This window comes from Ictidomys tridecemlineatus, chromosome 2, assembly GCF_052094955.1.
Source record: "Ictidomys tridecemlineatus isolate mIctTri1 chromosome 2, mIctTri1.hap1, whole genome shotgun sequence".
NCBI classification, from domain to species: domain Eukaryota; kingdom Metazoa; phylum Chordata; class Mammalia; order Rodentia; family Sciuridae; genus Ictidomys; species Ictidomys tridecemlineatus.
Window position 1 is genome coordinate 34,521,047 of NC_135478.1, and position 20,959 is coordinate 34,542,005.

Consider the following 20,959-nt stretch of genomic DNA (forward strand, 5'->3'; position numbering starts at 1 on the left):
CTGGAAGGTTCTCTGCGAGTCCCTTATCATTGAAGCGCTGTAAATGCAGTGGTCTTGAGACTGACCACATTCTTGTTTGGGGCGGGGGTAGGGTGGGCTGCAGGCAGAAAAAGGAGGAAGGAGACGAAGAAGGTCTGAGTAGATGCATTTTTTGTTTTTCCGACAGCAGTGTCTACTTGGAGCCTTTCTTGCACCAGTGCTGCACAACATCTTGCCTGCGGTTTACAACCGCTCTTTAAAAATAATTTCCCTTTGGGACGGCCCCTGGCTGCTTCCTGCCACCCCTACCCCCACCCTCAGAGGCCCCTGGTAAAGAAACGCCCGGGCTTCCCGTTCAGGTCTCTAAGAGTAAACAGCACGCTTGGAGGATTACAATCGACCCCAGGCCAATTCGACCTTTTCCCTTTGCCGCCCTCAAATGACCCTTGACAGCAGCCCCTGCTCTCCCTTCAAATGGAAAACCCACAGACACACACACACAAACAAAAAAACCCCAAGTCTTCCTTTCGGTTGCTACCCGCAATGACGTTTCCCCCTCGGGTCCCGCCCCTCCGGAGGCTTGGAATTTGGAATTGGTCAAGAAGCTGTGGAGACAAGGCTCTGATTGGATGTAGGGAGCTGACTGACAGCAGGGACGGTCGCCGCGCCCTCCCTCTCACCCTCCCTCCCCGGTGTGCGAGTGTGTGTGTGTGTGTGCGGTGTTATGCCGGACAAGAGGGAGGCGACCGTGGCGGCGGCGGCGGCTCTGTTTATTGTCCCTCTCGGTGTGTGGATGTGAGGAAGCCAGGGCTGAAGCGTGGCGGACGAAGGCGGCCTTTGAGGCGGCAGCAGAGACCTCGTCGAGGACTCGGGCGACCCGAGCAGCCTGTCTTCCAGGAGTGCGAGGACAAGGCGCCTCCGCATCCCCGCCACGTCCGGACGCCCCTGGCTCCTCGGCCGCACTCGCGCAGCTTGCACCTCCCGGAGGGCTTCGGTCCTGCTGCCTGAGGCGCCTGCGGGCAGACAAGGAGGCAGCGCTGCTGCGACTCCGCCGCCGCCGCCGGCCGCCTCCCGCTTTCTCTTCCTTCTCCTCACCGGGGCGCTAGGCCCCGGCGACGCGACCGCCGCGCCTCGAGTTTGAGGGCAGCAGGCGGCGCGGCCTTCTCCCCGGGCTTGGCCAGACGTCCAATCTGGGTTCCCGCGATGGGGCGCGGGGGCCGGCGGGGCTAGGAGCGCAGTGAGCCGAGTGGTCGGTGCCGAGCAGCGGGCCCAGCGGACCCCAGGGAGGCGGGAGCGGCGGCTGCAGCTTCGGGGCCTGTGAGCGGGAGGCACCCGCCATGGCCAAGTCGGGCGGCGGCGCGGGAGCCGGCGCTGGTGGCAACGGGGCACTGACCTGGGTGGTGAGTGACGGGCCTCCCGGGGCGGGCGGGGGTCCCTGCGGCCGCATTGTTCGTGGCCCTCCACGGGGGAGGAATTCCAGGGCGCGGGTGGGCGGGGGAAGGGGAAGGAGGGAAATCCCGTCCAGAGCGCGAGCCCCATCGAGGCTTGTGCCAGCAGAATCCCACCCGCGCTCCCCGCGCCTTTCTTTCTTTCTTTCTTTCTTTCTCTTAACCTCTCTGGAGGTTCCAGCTGCAGGAGCATAACATGCACTTGAAACTTTGGGGGTACAAACCATGAAACGTCACATGTAGCCTGTATTCTCTTTCCCCAACTCTTCTAGGGCAGTCGCGCAAGAGATGGTGGGGATGGTGAAAATGCATGTGTGTCAGTACTTTCTACAAGTGTGGTTTAAGAAAATACTGGACTGTGGGGCCTGTGTGAGTGTATTCTAAATGCAACCGTCTCTGGTGGTCATATCTCTCAAAGTGCAATGGATTTGGACGGTTACGGGCAATTTCCACTTACATTTGGAAAGTCTGATTGTTTGAGAGAGTATTTTCGATGGCGGTTTCATCGCAGTTAAAATATCATATCATACATGGTCCATCTGTCAGGGGGGGATTATGGAAAGAAGTGCTTACTTACGTCAGCATCACAGGTGAAACTGGATGGGAGCTGAAGTGATGTCCTCCAGAGGTGACTGAAGTGCTTAGTTCTGAAGTTAAAGGATTTGGGCGCCCTGTTCCTTCTGGGGAGTCAAAGCAGTAATTGAGGAGAACTGGTGAGACCGGATTCCCAGGACAGATCGATAGTTCACCACACGGCAGGCGTTTCACTTGCTCAGCGTAGAGTTCAGACCAGGGTCATTTCCTATACAAAAAAATCCCAGCCAAGTCAACTGACTAGGTATCCTAGACAAGAATAAAAAGTGTTACGCTTTATAGGGACTCAATGCACGAACTTGTATGTTGGCATTTTTTTGTGACTTAATTCTTTGTCTCTTTCTCTCTCACTCTGGTTAAGTTTAGATGAGTTGACTAACAGTTGGGCCAATACTGACAGGTGTTTTTTTGTAAAAAGGTTGTTACAGCAGAAAAACATTTTTAACCATTTATATTTTGGTGCCATTACTTTGCAAAATAATTTGCCAGTTTCTTGTTGAATCGCTCTGAATTTTGTATACCTCTGTTAATGTAGTATGAGAGTATGAATGGAGAGGAAATGTTAATAAGTTAGTGGACATGAGGACAAGGGAAAGCATGCATGAAAGGAATGATTTTTTAAAATGGATGGTCTTTACCTGTTACTAAAATCAAATATCTGAAAAGGAAGTTAGAGAGGTACATAGTACTGTGAGTTTTCATTCAGTGTTTGAAAGTGTTGAGACCAAAAAGTGTTTCCTCTGAGGACTTCTGATTCCATTGCAGTAAACATTTTGCTTCAAGGTTGGATTGCTTTAACGTTTGATGGCAATATTTTAATTTACTATTATTTTACCTTGTAGATAATTTAATGACCACTTTTCCTTTCAACCTCAATAGGAAACTTTCATTTATATAGAAACTTAGTAAAATTTGGTGGGTTTCATTGAACATTAGAAAATCCATTTGAAACAAAAGTTCGTATTGATTGAATTCACTATTATACTAATTATGGGAAACACAGTAAAACAGAAATAAAATCACTTAGTCTTTTATTTATAAATATTCTTATTGAATTAGAAGTTTATTTAAAAGATAATGATTGTAAGTTCTCTTTCATGCTTTAAGTTAGGTAATATAAGCATCTCTATGTCCATTATATATCATTGTTCATAAATTGACTCAGTTTTATGGACAGTAATATGAGCTGGTTATGGGCTTTGGTGTCAGACTGATAGAGGTTCAAATTCTGTCTTCAGTATATATGTATAGTGGATGGACTTTTTGCAGGGAAACCTAATTTTTCTAACCCTGTTTTGTCATGTGTCAAATAATGTTGCATTGAGAACTACATGAGATAACATATGTGCTTCACTGCCAAGCTTAATGTTGTTAATGACAAAGTTAAAGAAATTCACCCCTAGGAATAATAGGTTATATAAAGTCAACTATGAACTATCTATGTGTAATAATAATAATAATAGTTATTATTATTTTTCCTTTGTAAGAATTTGGGGGTTTATTGCAATATATGTTTTTGAAGAGGGGTAACTTTACCTGTGTTATTGAAACTAGTGTTATGTGGCTACCTACTTGTAGATAATAGGAAGAAATAAAAATGGAATCAGTCTGTTTTCTTTTTTTGGGGGTGAGGAGTTGATGCCATGTGTTGCTGGTATTAACAGCTGTGGGGATCCATGTCAGTATGTATTAATTTTGTCATTGTGTGAAATTTACTTTTCAGTGTCAGAAACCACAAAGCAAAGTGGTTTAAGATTGGCATTAATTTTGTCTTTTAATAATTTGTTTTGTTTTATTTGCAGTATCTTAACTAGAATTTTTATAATCAAAAATGAAAAATATTTGGTCAAACTATTTTGAGTTAAAATTAATGGCTATAAATGCTTCTTTGAAGTAGATGGAATTTCTTGAATTAATTCTTAATTTGTAAAACCTTGATTAGTAGAACTTCCCAATAGTCTGTTTTATTCTCAGTCTTTTATCATGTTTTAGGTGGTTTCAGGATATTTATGAATATATTAGAATATAATTATATGATTGTTATTTTTTCAAGTAATATTCTAAATTTATTCTGGATTAAAAAAAACTGTAATGAAAGATGTTAAGCATCTAAAAAAAATCATAGCCAGAATGATATGCTGATATCCTTCCATCATCAAACTTCAATAATTATCTCTAAGAGTTTTTCTCTTAAAAAAATTTAACATAGTTTCTATTAAATTATTTGAAATATATAACATTTCTACTGTAACCATTTCTAATCAAGGAAACATAGCTCTATATTTCAAATGCCTTCTAAAGATTTGTTTTAAGGACCATGCTTTAGAGGCTCATTATTGCAGGTCCACATTCATTCCATAGCCAGATTTTCATAGTCAATGTATCCTTCCTATTAAAATTTATTTCCCGATTCCAACATGGCGGCGGGCGCGGAGAGATCAAGTCTCTGACCTCTTCAGCTGTGCAGGCATAGGGAGTCGTAAACAGCCTAATTCTGTTTGCTCAGGATCACTAGGCAATGCTGAGCTGACGTGGATCTGGAACGAGCAGTCTGGGCCTCTCAGAACACACACTGAACCTGGATCGGCTGAATTCAAGCTCCCGTTCGCCTGCTTCCCGCAGACAAACAGCTGTGACTCAGCACTAATCCATCCGGCTGAAACAACCGGTCAGCCCTTCTGATCCTACGGAGGTAAATGCCAACCGAGCCTTCATAGGTAGTGGCCACAGGTTTGAAACGGGGCTTGGGAGAGACAGTAAGGACCCACCCGTTGCATTGGTCACCCGGCAAAGGGAAACGAACTGTCGCCATTTGCAAGAGATACCACCATGGCAGACAACTGACGTCATCAGACTGCGGCGGAGGAGATAACTTCATTGAAACCTGCGGCTACAGGTGTGTAATTCGCTAGCCTTCCCTCTCCACACATCGGGGAAACCTTAAGGGCCAATCTCAGCTCTCCTGTAAGGGCCTCTCCCAGCTCTCCCGTGAGCACGGTAGCCAGACCGAGGGAATTAGAGGTGGCGCGGGACCCGCCGGCGCGGGACTACCACTCCCACCAGTGCAGACAGCTGAGGTCTCTTGCACCAGCTACCGGGGGTGTGGCTACCGGAGGGGCAGTAAAATTCACTGAGGATTCTCAGCCCCAAGCTCTACAAACTTAGGGTCTGAGGGAATGACAAACTGGAAGAGTGTGCCCAGTCATTCATGACAACAGGGCTCCCGGGAGCAGCAGACCTGGTGTGTACCCAGTATTGTGGTGAGCGGCACCCGTGAGAGGGGCCTGGCTAGAGGGAAGGTGGGGAAGTGACTAGACACAAGAGGACGCCCTAGGCACCCAGGATTGGAGACTCGCCCAGTCTGGGAGGAGGAGCTGCTGCACAGTGATTGGTTTCCGCGCATTGATAGGAGAAACTTGGCCTGGTGGTGACAGCGCCACCTACTGGAAGAGAAGTTAATCAAACTCTAAGACTGCATTTATTAGTTTTTTTTTTTGTTGTTGTTGTTGTTTTTTTTGTTGTTGTTGTTATTGTTGTTGTTGTTGTTTTTTTAATTTTGATTTGGGGTTTTCTTTCAGTTTCATTTTTCTTTCTTGTTTTTTTAATTTTCTTTTCTTTTTTTTTACAATTTTTTTTAATTTTTTTTTCTTCCAAATTTTAATTTTTTTTTATTATTTAAAAAAATTTTTTTTTCTTTTTTTATTTCCTATTTTTTTTTCTTCTTTTGTCTTTTCATTTCTTTTCAATTATCTTATCCCCCCTTCCTTGAATTCTACCTGCTTACTCTCATTCTCTTTAGTGACTTTTTCCATTCCCTTCTAATACCTTTCCTCCCAAGCATCAAATAAATTTATAGGAGTAAACAGTAACGCAGCAGTCAAACAGAACAAGAAGTAACATGAGCAGCTTCAAAAAGAAAGGAAGAAAAGGAGTACAAACAATGCAGGACAGCCTAAATATTCAGGAGGACCTAGAGTCATCAGAAAAATGGTCATATAAAGAACTCAAGGAACACCTTAGACAGATGGAATGGAACCTTAAAGAGGATACGAGACAGCAAATTCAAGCAGCAAAAGAACACATTGAGAATGTATTACACAAACAGATAAAAGAAGAAGTTAAGCACCTTTATCAGGAGATAGAGATTATAAAAAAGAATCAAAACATAATCGTGGAAATGAAGGAAACTATAAACCAAATTAAAAACTCAATTGAGAGTATCACTAACAGAGTGGAGCAAGTAGAAACCAGAACGTCAGATAATGAAGACAAATTATTTCATCTTGAAAAGAGTCTAGCCAACTCAGAAAGGCTGGTAAAAAATCACGAGAAAAACATCCAAGAGTTATGGGATAACATAAAAAAGCCAAACTTAAGAGTCATCGGGATAGAAGAAGGTACAGAGATTCAAACCAAGGGAATGAGTAACCTGCTGAATGAAATAATTACAGAAAACTTTCCAGAAATAAAAAAGGAAACAGATATACAAATTGAAGATGCATACAGGACACCGAGCACACAAAATCACAGTAGACCAACGCCAAGACACATTGTTATGAAGATATCCAATATACAGAACAAAGAGAAAATATTAAAAGCTACAAGAGAAAGGAGACAGATTACATTCAGGGGTAAACCAATAAGGTTAACAACGGATTTTTCATCACAGACACTGAAAGCAAGAAGGTCATGGAACAATGTATTTCAAACACTGAAAGACAATGGATGCCAACCAAGAATTCTGTATCCAGCAAAATTAAGCTTCAGGTATGACAACGAAATAAAAATCTTTCACGATAAACAAAAGTTAAAAGAATTTGCAGCCAGAAAACCAGCATTGCAAAGCATTTTGAGCAAAACACTACACGAGGAAGAAATGAAAAACAATAACCAAAACCATCAGAGGGAAGTGCCTCAGTAAAGACAGAGGGCGAGGGGGAAAAATAATCATGGAAAAACAAACTAAATTTAAAAAAAAAAAAAAAAAACGATAAATAATCAAACATGGATGGAAGTACAAACCATATATCAATAGTAACTCTGAATGTTAATGGCTTAAACTCTCCAATAAAGCGACATAGGCTGATATCATGGATTAAAAAAACAAATCCAACAATATGCTGCCTCCAGGAGACACATCTGATTGGAAAAGACATACACAGGCTGAAGGTGAAAGGATGGGAAAAAATATACCACGCACACGGTCCTCGTAAGCAAGCAGGGGTGGCCATCCTCATATCAAATAAAATCGACTTCAAGACTAAGTTAATCAAAAGGGATAAAGAAGGACATTATATACTGTTAAAAGGAACCATTCACCAACAAGACATAACAATTATCAATATTTATGCTCCAAATAATGGCGCTGCGACATTCATAAAACAAATTCTCCTCAAGTTCAAGAATCAAATAGACCACAACACAATAATTATGGGTGACTTCAACACACCTCTCTCACCATTGGACAGATCCTCCAAACAAAAGTTGAACAAGGAAACTATAGAACTCAATACCACAATCAATAACCTAGACTTAACTGACATATATAGAATATATCAACCATCATCAAATGGATATACATTTTTCTCAGCAGCACATGGATCCTTCTCAAAAATAGACCATATATTATGCCATAGGGCAACCCTAAGTAAATATAAAGCGGTGGAGATAATACCATGCATTTTATCTGATCATAATGGAATGAAACTGGAAATCAATGATAAAAGAAGGAAGGAAAAATCCTACATCGCATGGAAAATGAACAATATGTTACTGAATGATCAATGGGTTACAGAAGACATAAAGGAGGAAATCAAAAAATTCTTAGAGATAAATGAAAATACAGACACAACATATCGGAATCTATGGGACACAATGAAAGCAGTTTTAAGAGGAAAATTCATTGCCTGGTGGTCATTCCTCAAAAAAAGAAAAAACCAACAAATAAATGAGCTCACACTTCATCTCAAAGCCCTAGAAAAGGAAGAGCAAAACAATAGCAAATGTAGCAGAAGGCAAGAAATAATTAAAATCAGAGCGGAAATTAATGAAATTGAAACAAAAGAAACTATTGAAAAAATTAACAAAACTAAAAGTTGGTTCTTTGAAAAAATAAATAAGATCGACAGACCTTTAGCCATGCTAACAAAGAGAAGAAGAGAGAGAACTCAAATTACTAACATACGGGATGAAAAAGGCAATATCACAACAGATGCTACAGAAATACAGAAGACAATTAGAAATTATTTTGAAAACCTATATTCCAATAAAATAGAAGATAGTGAAGACATCGATAAATTTCTTAAGTCATATGATTTGCCCAGACTGAGTCAGGAGGATACACACAATTTGAACAGACCAATATCAATGGATGAAATTGAAGAAGCCATCAAAAGACTACCTACCAAGAAAAGCCCAGGACCGGATGGGTATACAGCAGAGTTTTACAAAACCTTTAAAGAAGAATTAATACCAATACTTTTCAAGTTATTTCAGGAAATAGAAAAAGAGGGAGTCCTTCCAAATTCATTCTATGAGGCCAACATCACCCTGATTCCGAAACCAGACAAAGACTCCTCAAAGAAAGAAAACTACAGACCAATATCTCTAATGAACCTAGATGCAAAAATCCTCAATAAAATTCTGGCGAATCGAATACAAAAACACATCAAAAAAATTGTGCACCATGATCAAGTAGGATTCATCCCTGGTATGCAAGGCTGGTTCAATATACGGAAATCAATAAATGTTATTCACCACATCAATAGACTTAAAGATAAGAACCATATGATCATCTCAATAGACGCAGAGAAAGCATTCGACAAAGTACAGCATCCCTTTATGTTCAAAACACTTGAAAAACTAGGGATAACAGGAACGTACCTTGACATTGTAAAAGCTATCTATGCTAAGCCTCAGGCTAGCATCATTCTGAATGGACAAAAGTTGAAGGCATTCCCTCTAAAATCTGGAACAAGACAGGGATGCCCTCTATCACCACTTCTATTCAATATAGTTCTCGAAACACTGGCCAGAGCAATTAGACAGACGAAAGAAATTAAAGGCATAAAAATAGGAAAAGAAGAACTTAAATTATCACTATTTGCAGATGACATGATTCTATACTTAGAAGACCCAAAAGGGTCTACAAAGAAACTACTAGAACTAATAAATGAATTCAGCAAAGTGGCAGGATATAAAATCAACACACATAAATCAAAGGCATTTCTGTATATCAGCGACAAAACCTCTGAAACGGAAATGAGGAAAACTACCCCATTCACAATATCCTCCAAAAAAATAAAATACTTGGGAATCAACCTAACAAAAGAGGTGAAAGATTTATACAATGAAAACTACAGAACCCTAAAAAGAGAAGTAGAAGAAGATCTTAGAAGATGGAAAAATATACCCTGTTCATGGATAGGCAGAACTAACATTATCAAAATGGCGATATTACCAAAAGTTCTCTATAGGTTTAATGCAATGCCAATCAAAATCCCAATGGCATTTCTTGTAGAAATAGATAAAGCAATCATGAAATTCATATGGAAAAATAAAAGACCCAGAATAGCAAAAGCAATTTTAAGCAGGAAGTGTGAATCAGGCGGTATAGCGATACCAGATTTCAAACTATATTACAGAGCAATAGTGACAAAAACAGCATGGTACTGGTACCAAAACAGGCGAGTGGACCAATGGTATAGAATAGAGGACACAGAGACTAATCCACAAAGTTACAACTATCTTATATTTGATAAAGGGGCTAAAAGCATGCAATGGAGGAAGGATAGCATTTTCAACAAATGGTGTTGGGAAAACTGGAAATCCATATGCAACAAAATGAAACTGAATCCCTTCCTCTCGCCATGCACAAAAGTTAACTCTAAATGGATCAAGGAGCTTGATATCAAATCCGAGACTCTGCGTCTGATAGAAGAAAAAGTTGGCTCCGATCTACATATTGTGGGGTCGGGCTCCAAATTCCTTAACAGAACACCCATAGCACAAGAGTTAATAACAAGAATCAACAAATGGGACTTACTTAAACTAAAAAGTTTTTTCTCAGCAAGAGAAACAATAAGAGAGGTAAATAGGGAGCCTACATCCTGGGAACAAATTTTTACTCCTCACACTTCAGATAGAGCCCTAATATCCAGAGTATACAAAGAACTCAAAAAATTAGACAATAAGATAACAAATAACCCAATCAACAAATGGGCCAAGGATCTGAACAGACACTTCTCAGAGGAGGACATACAATCAATCAACAAGTACATGAAAAAATGCTCACCATCTCTAGCAGTCAGAGAAATGCAAATCAAAACCACCCTAAGATACCATCTCACTCCAGTAAGATTGGCAGCCACTATGAAGTCAAACAACAACAAATGCTGGCGAGGATGTGGAGAAAAGGGTACTCTTGTACATTGCTGGTGGGACTGCAAATTGGTGCGGCCAATTTGGAAAGCAGTTTGGAGATTCCTGGGAAAGCTGGGAATGGAACCACCATTTGACCCTGCTATTGCCCTTCTCGGACTATTCCCTGAAGACCTTAAAAGAGCATGCTACAGGGATGCTGCCATATCGATGTTCATAGCAGCACAATTCACAATAGCTAGACTGTGGAACCAACCCAGATGCACTTCAATAGATGAATGGATAAAAAAAATGTGGCATCTTTACACAATGGAGTACTATGCAGCAATAAAAAATGACAAAATCATAGAATTTGCAGAGAAATGGATGGCACTAGAGCAGATTATGCTTAGTGAAGCTAGTCAATCCCTAAAAAACAAATACCAAATGTCTTCTTTGATATAATGACAGCAACCATGAACAGAGCAAGGAGGAAGAGCAGGAGGAAAAGACTAACATTTAACAGAGTCATGAGATGGGAGGGAAAGGGAGAGAAAAGGGAAATTGCATGGAAATGAAGGGAGACCCTCATTGCTATACAAAATTACATATAAGAGGTTGTGAGGGGAATGGGAAAATAAACAAGCAGAGTAATGAATTACAGTAGATGGGGTAGAGAGAGAAGAAGGGATGGGAGGGGAGGGGGGATAGTACGGGATACGAAAGGTAGCAGAATACAACAATTACTAATTGGGCATTATGTAAAACTGTGGATGTATAACCGATGTGATTCTGCATTTGGGGTAAAATTGGGAGTTCATAACCCACTTCAATCTAATGTATGAAAATATGATATGTCAAGAGCTTTGTAATGTTGTGAACAACCAATAAAAAAAAAAATGCTAAAAAAAAAAAAAAAAAAAAAAAAAAAAAAAAAAAAAAAAAAAAAAAAAAAAAAAAAAAAAAAAAAAAAAAAAAAAAAAAAATAAAATTTATTTCCCATAGTCCCAATAATAGATTTCTCTTCACTGTTTATTGAACAAACCATGCTTAGTTTTTTGGCGGACACAACATCTTTGTTTGTATGTGGTGTTGAGGATCGAACCCAGGCCGCACGCATGCCAGGCAGGTGCACTACTACTTGAGCCACATCCCCAGCCCCTAAATATTAACTAATCTTCAACGCTGAGTCTTATCAAACTTAATTTTCACCTTATGCACTTCTTTTTCTTTTATTCAATTTTGTTACACTTATCAATCATAAAGTCTTTTTATGCATCTTTCATGTATAATTTTGTCTTGCCAATAATATTATGAACTTCTAAAATTAGAGATCATAAAATTTCCTTGTTTAGATATATATAGTGTTTTACAGAGACTTGGATACATAATTCAACCTCAGTTATTAACAAATTGGATACTTAACATACTAATTTTTTGAAATCTATTATTAGTAAGATAGGTATATTATCTTTAGGTATATTATCAAGTAAACATGATAGCAATACTTGGAAACACTTTGAATAAAATGAACTTTTTTTGAATAGAATTGATTTTGTTCACCTGTAGTTTCAGATCTGTTAGGTACTTAAGTGGTGACAACAGTTGCATTTTACTAAGTACACTTAAAGAAGCACCCTGTATTATTTTTAAACCCTAATACAAATAAGACCCCCATTTTAAAGAAAAGTTGAAATACAATTATTGTTATTCCCATCCTCAGAAAAGGAAACAGGGATTTAGAGATTAGGAAACAAACTTTTAGGCACATGGGTAAGGCAAAAGTTGAGTTTTAAACTAGGCTTATGTACTTAACCATCAGTTATACAGCCTTCCTGTTTATAAACATTTTTTTTAAAAAACTTGCTTTTTATACCCTAATCTGACAGAAAAGAGACTTAGGATATACTTTTCTCTTTCTACTAACTTTTTGCTTTCACACAAAAAGTTAAGAAGTATGTATCTTTTTAGGGTATATGTATTTAGTGTAGCAGAATGCTAGGAAGGTGGCTTATGAAATCATATCATCTGGTTTTATATTTCAGCTTCTTTTAAGTACTAACTTATTAGCTTTGGAAAAATACTTCTCTGGATCTTGGTTATTTCATCTGTACAAAGGGAATTGTCATAATAAGTGTCTATTTCATGGAGCTCTTATATAAAGATTGAGATTATCCATATAATTCTAATAGTGCTTGGCCCATTGGTGCACTTATCAGATGAATGAACACTACACATACACACATGTTTTTAAATTCAGTGAAAAGTATTTTCATACCTTTTATACCTTTTAACTTAGATAAACATTTATTTTGACAGTAGAAATCTAAGCCTTCCTGACTATTACAAATATCCCTCAGTTTCTACCTCTTTCCTTGTCCCTTGGTATAGGAGGGCATTTCTGGAGGAGCACAGATAGGGAACAGATTATTGTGGTTAGTAGATAATATGGCCCTCAACACTTTTATATAGGTGAAATATGATTACAATGAACATTAGGGGATGGCAGCCTTGAGGGAGAAAAGAAATGCAAGGGCTGTTACAAAGGTTAAAGTTAAGTCTGAGGGGACTTGTACAGATGGTGAAAAGAAGGAGCTTGTTGCTAGACTGCTAGCCCCCAGTCCCATTCTTGTTGGCTTGGTGTTGGTGTAGTTTCTTTGCTGATTATATGAATGAGTGGCTCAGTCCTATTTTAGTACCAATTGGTAAACCATCTCTGATCTGCTATTTGGCAGTGTGTGTTCTTCCACAGAAAAATAGGAATTGTGAATGATTGCCCAAATTGCTTACTCTCAGGTGACAACTCTGTATGTGCAAAAATCTTTTTTCATAGAAAGATTTTTGTATATACCCATTCTGAAAAATAAAAAGCTTTTATTTTGGTAGTTGAAATGTTCTTGAAGATCAAGCCATGGATAAAGATTACATCTGTTTTTTAATTTGGAGCTAGCAATATTTCAAAAGTGTTCGCAAATTAACATTTAAAATGATTTTATATAATAGTTTTCATTGTCATTTAAAACTCCCTTAATAATGGTTTATTTGGCAGCCAGCTTTTGAACTTTAGAAAAAGTCAACTAAGATATCAACAGATGTCAGAGTTAAAAATAACTTTTAGATATATGTAGGATATTTCTCCTAATATGAAAATTATTTTACATTTTTATTGTCTTTGGTTTTATATAGGATGAATAATATTGCCTTGTTTTCTTAGATTATTGCAGTGTAATTAGGGCTTGACTTATTTATTATAAATAATTTGGTGATTTGACCATTCAAATGAGGCAGTTAGATAAATTACAAATGAACTTAAATAATACATTTTAATTATTTAAGCCTAATGCAAATTTACTTAGAATGGTCTTGGTAAGTATTTTTAAAGAAATATTGCTTTTTAATTTTTATTTATTTATTTGTTTTTATAGTACTGGGTTTTAGGTCCATGGCCTTGCACATTTGAGGCAAGGGTTCTACCATGGAGCTAAATCCCCAGCCCCACATTATTATTTTTTATTGAATGTGGAATACTGAGTGGTATCTTATTACAGGCCATGTAAGAATAAGAAGAAATTGAATCAGAAGACCCCTTCTTTTCAATGTATAAAATTAGCATAATTCTCTTATGTTGGAGTTATCAAATATACATTGTTTTCCTTTATCATCTGAACTTGAGAATGCTTTTAAAAATGTGTATACATATGAGTTTGCTGGTCTGTTTATTCGAGCTAATTTCCTATTTTCTTTGTAGCATATTATCAACAATAGTGTTAAAATAGAAAAGCTACCAATGGCAACATTTTTGTTTGTTTTTTAGAGATGGAGATTATGATGACAGCTCAGGAACAGATGTAAAACATATTTGTTATTAGCTTCTTCTCTCTTCTAAGACTAAGGGTGTTTGTATTGTATTTATATCTATTCTGGGGATAGAATCATCCCATTAACCAGGGGAAGAAAGTTGCCTCCTTTCTCCTAACCCCCAAATTTTGACTTTTAGTAACCTGGACGTTATTTAGAGGGCATCTTTCTGCTAATATGCAGGAGCTAAAAGAGACCATTATCCCAGTTAGAAAAGCTTGTAGACATTGCAGGGGACAAACCTCCTGTATTGGCTGCTAGTAATGAATGATGCAAACAACTATTTGAGAATGGGAACAAAAAGACAAATCTCACTTCAATGTTAATATCTACTTTGTACTTTGCTAAGGCTACTAGTCTTATTTGTTTGTTTTGGTTTCACTTACCTGTTTGCCTAGATCTAGTGAGAAAATTGGGTCTGCAAAAGTAATAAGTAGGTATAAACAGTGCTGTAGAAAAAGAAACCTTCAGTTTTATCTGAACTTAATTATGTTTTAACAGATATGGAATAATATAACCTTTTGGCATATCCTTTTTGTATTCATTGGAGAAAACTAGAAAACATGTATCAAAGAAGAAAAAGAATGGCTCACATTTCTACTTTCTACAGATAGTTTGTTTTAATACTCTTTTGGGTATTTTTTCCTATGCAGGCATACATTTACATATAGTTTTTTTCTGAACAAAAAGGGCTTATATTTTATATAAATATATATTTTGCAATTTTGCTTACTAAACAGTATAATTTTAATAAACTGCTAAACTGTTTAAAATACTTGGTTACTAATGTAAATTTATATAAAAGCTATAGCAATAGATGCTTCAAATTTACAAAAATATTTTTAATATGACAATTATAAATATTTACTAAATGAAATATCCAGGTTTATAGTGCTTTACATCACGTTTTAGAAATTGTTTTAATATCATAATTGAGAGTTGATTTGATATCTATAAATAACTTAAAGTATCTATTTTATTATGATATTATACTAATATGTATTCCTTAATACTTTTGTTGCTTTAAATAGAAAGGTACCTCTTTGTATTTCCCACAACAGCTTGTCACATATGTCTTTTAGGAAAAATATTTTGGCTTAAAGTATTTTAAGTATATTGTCAGTTATATTATAATTTTACATATTCTTCATAGATAAAATTGTGAATAAAAATTAGAGAATGCAAACTATATTTGATGTTTTTATTTTTTATAGTAAAAAATTTATTATCATAACCATTTCCAAATATAGAGTTCAATAGTGTTAAATATATTTACATTATTTTACAACACAACTTTAAAACAATTTTTGGGGCTGGGGATGTGGCTCAAATGATAACGCTCTTGCCTGGCATGTGCGGGGCGCTGGGTCCGACCCTCAGCACCACATAAAAATAAAACAACCATGTTGTGTCCACCGAAAACTACAAAATAAATATTTAAAAAATTCTCTCTCTCTCTTTAAAAAAAAATTATTTTGCAAAACTGAAATTCTCTATTCGTAAACACTAACTCTGCCACCACTTCCTCCAGCCCTTGCTAACCACCTTTTTACTTATGGTTTCTGTGATTTGGACTTTGATATTCATCTAAGTGGAATCATACAGTTTGTCCTTTTATAACTGGCTTATTTTGCTTGGCATAATATCCATGAACATCAACAATATACAAAAGGTAACAGAATTTTATTGTTAAGGCTGCATAATATTCCATTATTCTTCATACCAATACCACATTTACTTTATCCATTATCCATTATTGGACATTTGAGTTGTTTCTATCTCCTGGCTATTGTGAATAATGCTGTGATGAATGTGGGGTATGCAAGTACTTCTTTGAGATTCTGCTTTGAGCTCTTTTGGATATATATCCCCAAACCATGGTTAAGTCATATGGGGATCCTATTCTTAATTTTTATAGAACTTATCAGGCTGCAACATTTTATATTCTCACTAGTAGTGCACAAGAGTGCTGATACCTCCACATTCTCACATTTGTTATTTTCTATTGACTGTTTTAATAGATGTGAGATAATATTTTATTATGGTTGAGTCTCTATTTATTTGCTTGTTGGTTATTTGTATTTGGAGACTTGTCGATTCAAGCCCTTTACCTATTCTTTTAAATTTGCTTATTCTGTTATTGAGTCATAGAATTCTTTACATATCCTGAATATTAATTCCTTATATAATTTGCTGATAGTTTCTCTCATTCTGTAGGAAGGAGGGTCTGGGGTTTCCTTTGCTGCCTATTCTATTTTAATGTGTTATTGAATTGGGCTTGCTAATATCTTCTTGGGGATTTTTGCATTGAAATCCATCAGTGTGTAGTTATTGTAGTTATTCTTATATCTTTTTCTAGTTTTGGTATCAGAAATGCTGGTCTTATAGAATGATTCTGGGGAAGAGTTTGAGGAAGATTGATGTTAATTCTTTTAATACTTGGTAGAATTTTCTAGTGTTGCCATCTGATCCTGGGCTTTTCCTTATTGGAAGGTTTTGATGACTGCTTCATTTTCTTTACTTTAGGTGTGTTTAGATTTTTTTTTTATTTCTTAATAATTCAGTCTTCTAGGACTTCTATTTCCCCTATGTTGTCCAATCTATTGGCATATAATTGTTAAAATAAATCTCTCAGAATCCCTTTTTTTCCCTATTACATCAATAGAGATGTCCCCTCTTGTTTCAATTGTAATTGAGTGTTATCTATCTCTTTTTAATGTAGCTTTGTTAAGTGTTCATCAATTTTAATCTTTTAAAAAAGCCAACTCTTATTGACTTTTCCCCTATTTTTCTATTCATTTATCTCTTCTGTAATCTTATTTCCTTCTACAATTTTGGACTTGGTTTCTTTTTGTGGTTCTTTGAGTATAATGTTAGGTTGTTTATTTGAGATGTTTTTAATTTTAAGTGCAGTATTGCTTTAGTTGCATTCTATAAGTTTTATTTTCATTAACCTTCATATGTTTTAAAAATTCCCTTGTGATTTCTCCTTTAACTCATTGTTTGAATAAGACTGCGTTAATTTCCACATATCTATGCGCTTTCTATTTTCCTTTCATTACTGATTTCTATTTCATTTCATTGTAGATGGAAAAGTTACTTTGTATGATTTTAATATTAAATTTGTTATACTTATTTTGTGGCCTAGCTTGTTGTCCATGTTAAGAGGATGTTCTGTGTGCACTGGAGAAGAGTGTATTCTGTTGTTGAGTGGAGTATTTTATATGTCTGTCAGGTCTGATTGGTCTGTAGGGGTTGTTCAAGTCCTGTTTCCTTATTGATCCTCCATCGGGTTGTTCCATACATAACTGAAGCCAGGGTATTGAGGTTTCTTACCATTATTGTTTTGCCGTCAGTTTCTCCCTTTAGTTCCATCAATTTTTGTTTCATGTATTTGGGTACACTAATGTTAGAAACATGTGTTTTTATAACTATTATCTTTTGTCTTTGTCTCTTGTGACAGTTTTTGTTTTAAGATCTATTTTGTCTAATGTAAACAAAATGGATTCCTGTGCATGGAATATCTTCTTCCATCCTTATACGTTTTTAGACCTTATAGCGTTTTATACCTTATATCGTTCTTAGACCCAAAGTGAGTCTCTTGTAAACAGCATATGGTTGGATGTTTGTATCAAGTTGGCCAAGTTTTAACTGGGGCAATTAATTCATTAATATTTAAAAAGTAATTATTGATATGGAAGCACTTATTATTGCCATTTGTTCTACTCTAAATGTCTTGTAGTTTTTGTCTTTCTTCCCTTACTGCCTTCTTTTTTCATTGATTTTTCTTTATAATGATATGTATTAATTACTTTCTCATTTCTTTTATGTATATTGTATAGATATTTTCTTTATGGTTATCATTGCAATTACATCAAACATCTTAGGGATAGCAGTTAATTTCAAACTAACCTCAACTTGGAAGACCCAAATCTAGAGATGAATTCCCTCCCATTTGTTTTATCTGGAAAAGTCTTAATTCCTCTTTCATTTTTTTTGAAGGGCAGTTTTGCTAGATATACTTGCTTGGCAATTTTTATCTTTTAGCACATTGAATATATTGTCTCACTCCCTTCTAAAACTACGAGATTTCTGCTGAGTACTTGGCTGATAACCTAATAGAAACTCTCTTGTACATGATGATTTACTTTTCTGTTACTGCTTTGAAGATTCTCTCTTTGTGACTTTTAACAGTTATATTATGATGTGTCTCAGTATAGGTCTCCTTAGCTTTATCCTTGTTTGAATTCTTTGAGCTTCTTGAATTTATATGTACATTTCTCTGCTCACATTTGAAAAGCTGTCTGCCATTACTTCTTCAAATAGGTTCTTTACCCATTTCTCTATTCTTTTGTAATGTGTATATTTTTTGATGGTGGCCTGTAAGTCCTGTAGGCTCTGTTCATTTTTCTTTATTCTTTTTTTCCTCCTCTGGCTTTCAAATTCCTATCTTCAAATGTTCTGATTTTGTTTTTGCCATTTGCCTGGTCAAGTCTGTTGTCAAGTATTTCTGTATTTTCAGTTCAGGTATAATATTTTTAAGTTTTAAAAATAACATTTGACTTTTTAAATAGTTTTTAAATCTTTGTTGATTTTACTATTTTGTTTATGCATTCTTTTGCTAATTTTTTTCTTGAGTTGTCTATCTGCTCATTTAATTTGTTGAACATCCATATGACAGTTATTTTGTATTCCTTTTCTAGTAATTCATGTGTCTCCAATCTTTTAGTGATCAGTTTCTGGAGCTTTAATTTGTTCATTTGAATAGGTTGTATTTTTCTGTTTCTTTGTATGTCTTGTTATTTTCTGTTGGAACTTTAGCATTGAAGAACTCAGCTACTTCTCTACTTTTTGCAGTCTGTTTTCATTGTGTTGGGATATTCACTATCTTAAATTATTTTATTTAGAGAATCTGGAGACCATGCAAACCATTTCTGGACATGTCTTCTCTGGGCCTGTGCACATAACCTTTTAGATGAAAGTTTGCCTGTATTTACTCAGGAGCACTCCCTGGTGTCTGTAAGTCATACTGTGCTTTCTTGCATAGGCTGTCAATAAACCACAGAACTGGGGCTCCACCTCGTGTCTGGTTTTGGTACTGTAGATTCTGGTGCTACACCAAATCACTCCTTTTGTTCTCAGTGGCTCACAACCCAGCATGCTGTTCCTTAGATTTAGGTAAAGATGAAACCAGTCTCTAAGGTAGTACTCCTCTTACCCTTTCATTGCCTGTACATTCCACTTCTTTCTTGCCACAGGAGAAGGAGTTGGAGGTTTCTTCTCAGTCTTGCATTGCTGATAAGGGTGGATCATCATGGTCTTTAATGTGGCTTTGTATTCACAGGACCTCTTAAGTGGTTTCTGGATTCTCACAAAGACAAGTAGTTCATATATTGTTTAATCCATGTTTACATGAGGAAGAAGGTCTTGGGCTTCCCTACTCTGCTATCTTGCTGACATGTTTTCTGATGTGGGGAAGGAGATTTGAGCAAATTGTATTCTGTGCTTATAGGAATATAGCCTAATAAATCTCATTAATATAATTTTAATGTACCAATTAAAAAGAATAAAGGAAGACATGGGAAAAGTGGTAAATTGTTGATAACAGAATGAGGTAGGGCTTTATCCCTATTGTCCATCCCCATGTGTCACTTCACTGTACCTCATTAAGGCAAAATGTGAAAATCCAAATTACATAGAAATGAGCCTCTGGTTGGATTAATCTTGAAAATATTTTGTTATGATGAGTTTGTTTTGGAGGAGTATCCTGGATAAGAAAGCTTTCACTTATGGTTATTGTATGTCTCAAACCTTGTTGTTTTTGTTTTTTGGGGGGGTGGGGGAGGGAATATAAGCTACTGGGGTCTAACCAAGGGGTACTTTAACACAGAGCTACATTCCCAGACCTTTTTTTTTTTGAGACAGATGGTATCTCTATGTTGCTGAGGTTGGCCTTGAATTTAACAATCCTCCTGTCTCGGCCTCCCTAGTCTCTGTGATTATAGTTGTGCCTGGCTTGTCCCTAACCTTTATGCCAATAATTGAAAACTTAGAAATGTAATTCCTTTTTGTGGGAGGGAGGGCTCCGGGGATTGAACCCAGGGGCACTTAACCACTGAGCCACATTCCCAGCCCTTTTATGTAGTTCTAAGTTCAAATGGTAGAAAGTTACTCAACTTAGATTCCATAGTTCCTGTCATCTTCATCGTTAGTACTTTCTTAAAAGAGTGTGATCTTATGGGCTGGGGTTGTGACTCAGTGGCAGAGCACTTGCCTAGCAAGTGCAAGGCATTGGGATCAATCCTTAGCACCACATATAAATTAATAAATAAAGGTACTGTGTCCAACTATAACTAAAAAATATATATTTTTTTAAAAAGAGTGATCTTAGTCATTGTGATTTTTGTTTTAGCTATTCTGAAGAGCCATTTTAAAAATCAAGTGCTTTTATTGTTAAATTTATTTTTTATAAATTTACAAACTTATGTCATAAAAGCCGGGAGTACAATTAGAAACTTGAAGACTATTTAAACATACATTTCATATTCTGGCTACCTAGTTCATCATTTAACTCTTGACAGTAATAAACTATGAACAATTATTTTTTTTTGTCCAAAGATGTTAAATGATGTCAGCAGTATTAATGGGTAGGTGTATAAATGAAAGAATATGTAAGAGTATGGTATAAAATATGATAAAATTAATTATAATACCCTTATTTT

At 36.7% G+C, this 20,959-nt stretch overlaps 1 protein-coding gene across 3 annotated transcripts in view; it reads left to right on the top strand.

The window, feature by feature from the left end:
• The first annotated feature begins 654 nt into the window (after positions 1 to 654).
• Top2b (DNA topoisomerase II beta) overlaps positions 655 to 20,959 on the top strand; it is a 64,656-nt gene continuing 44,351 nt past the window's right edge. For 2 of the 3 annotated variants that reach the window (XM_078038282.1, XM_078038283.1), the window contains exon 1: positions 656 to 1,379. In XM_078038282.1, the coding sequence (XP_077894408.1) occupies positions 1,317 to 1,379 (63 nt within the window). In that variant the 5' untranslated portion in view covers positions 656 to 1,316. Of the gene's footprint in view, positions 1,380 to 20,959 lie in introns of all 3 variants that reach the window. The other variant, XM_078038284.1, reaches the window with a different exon arrangement.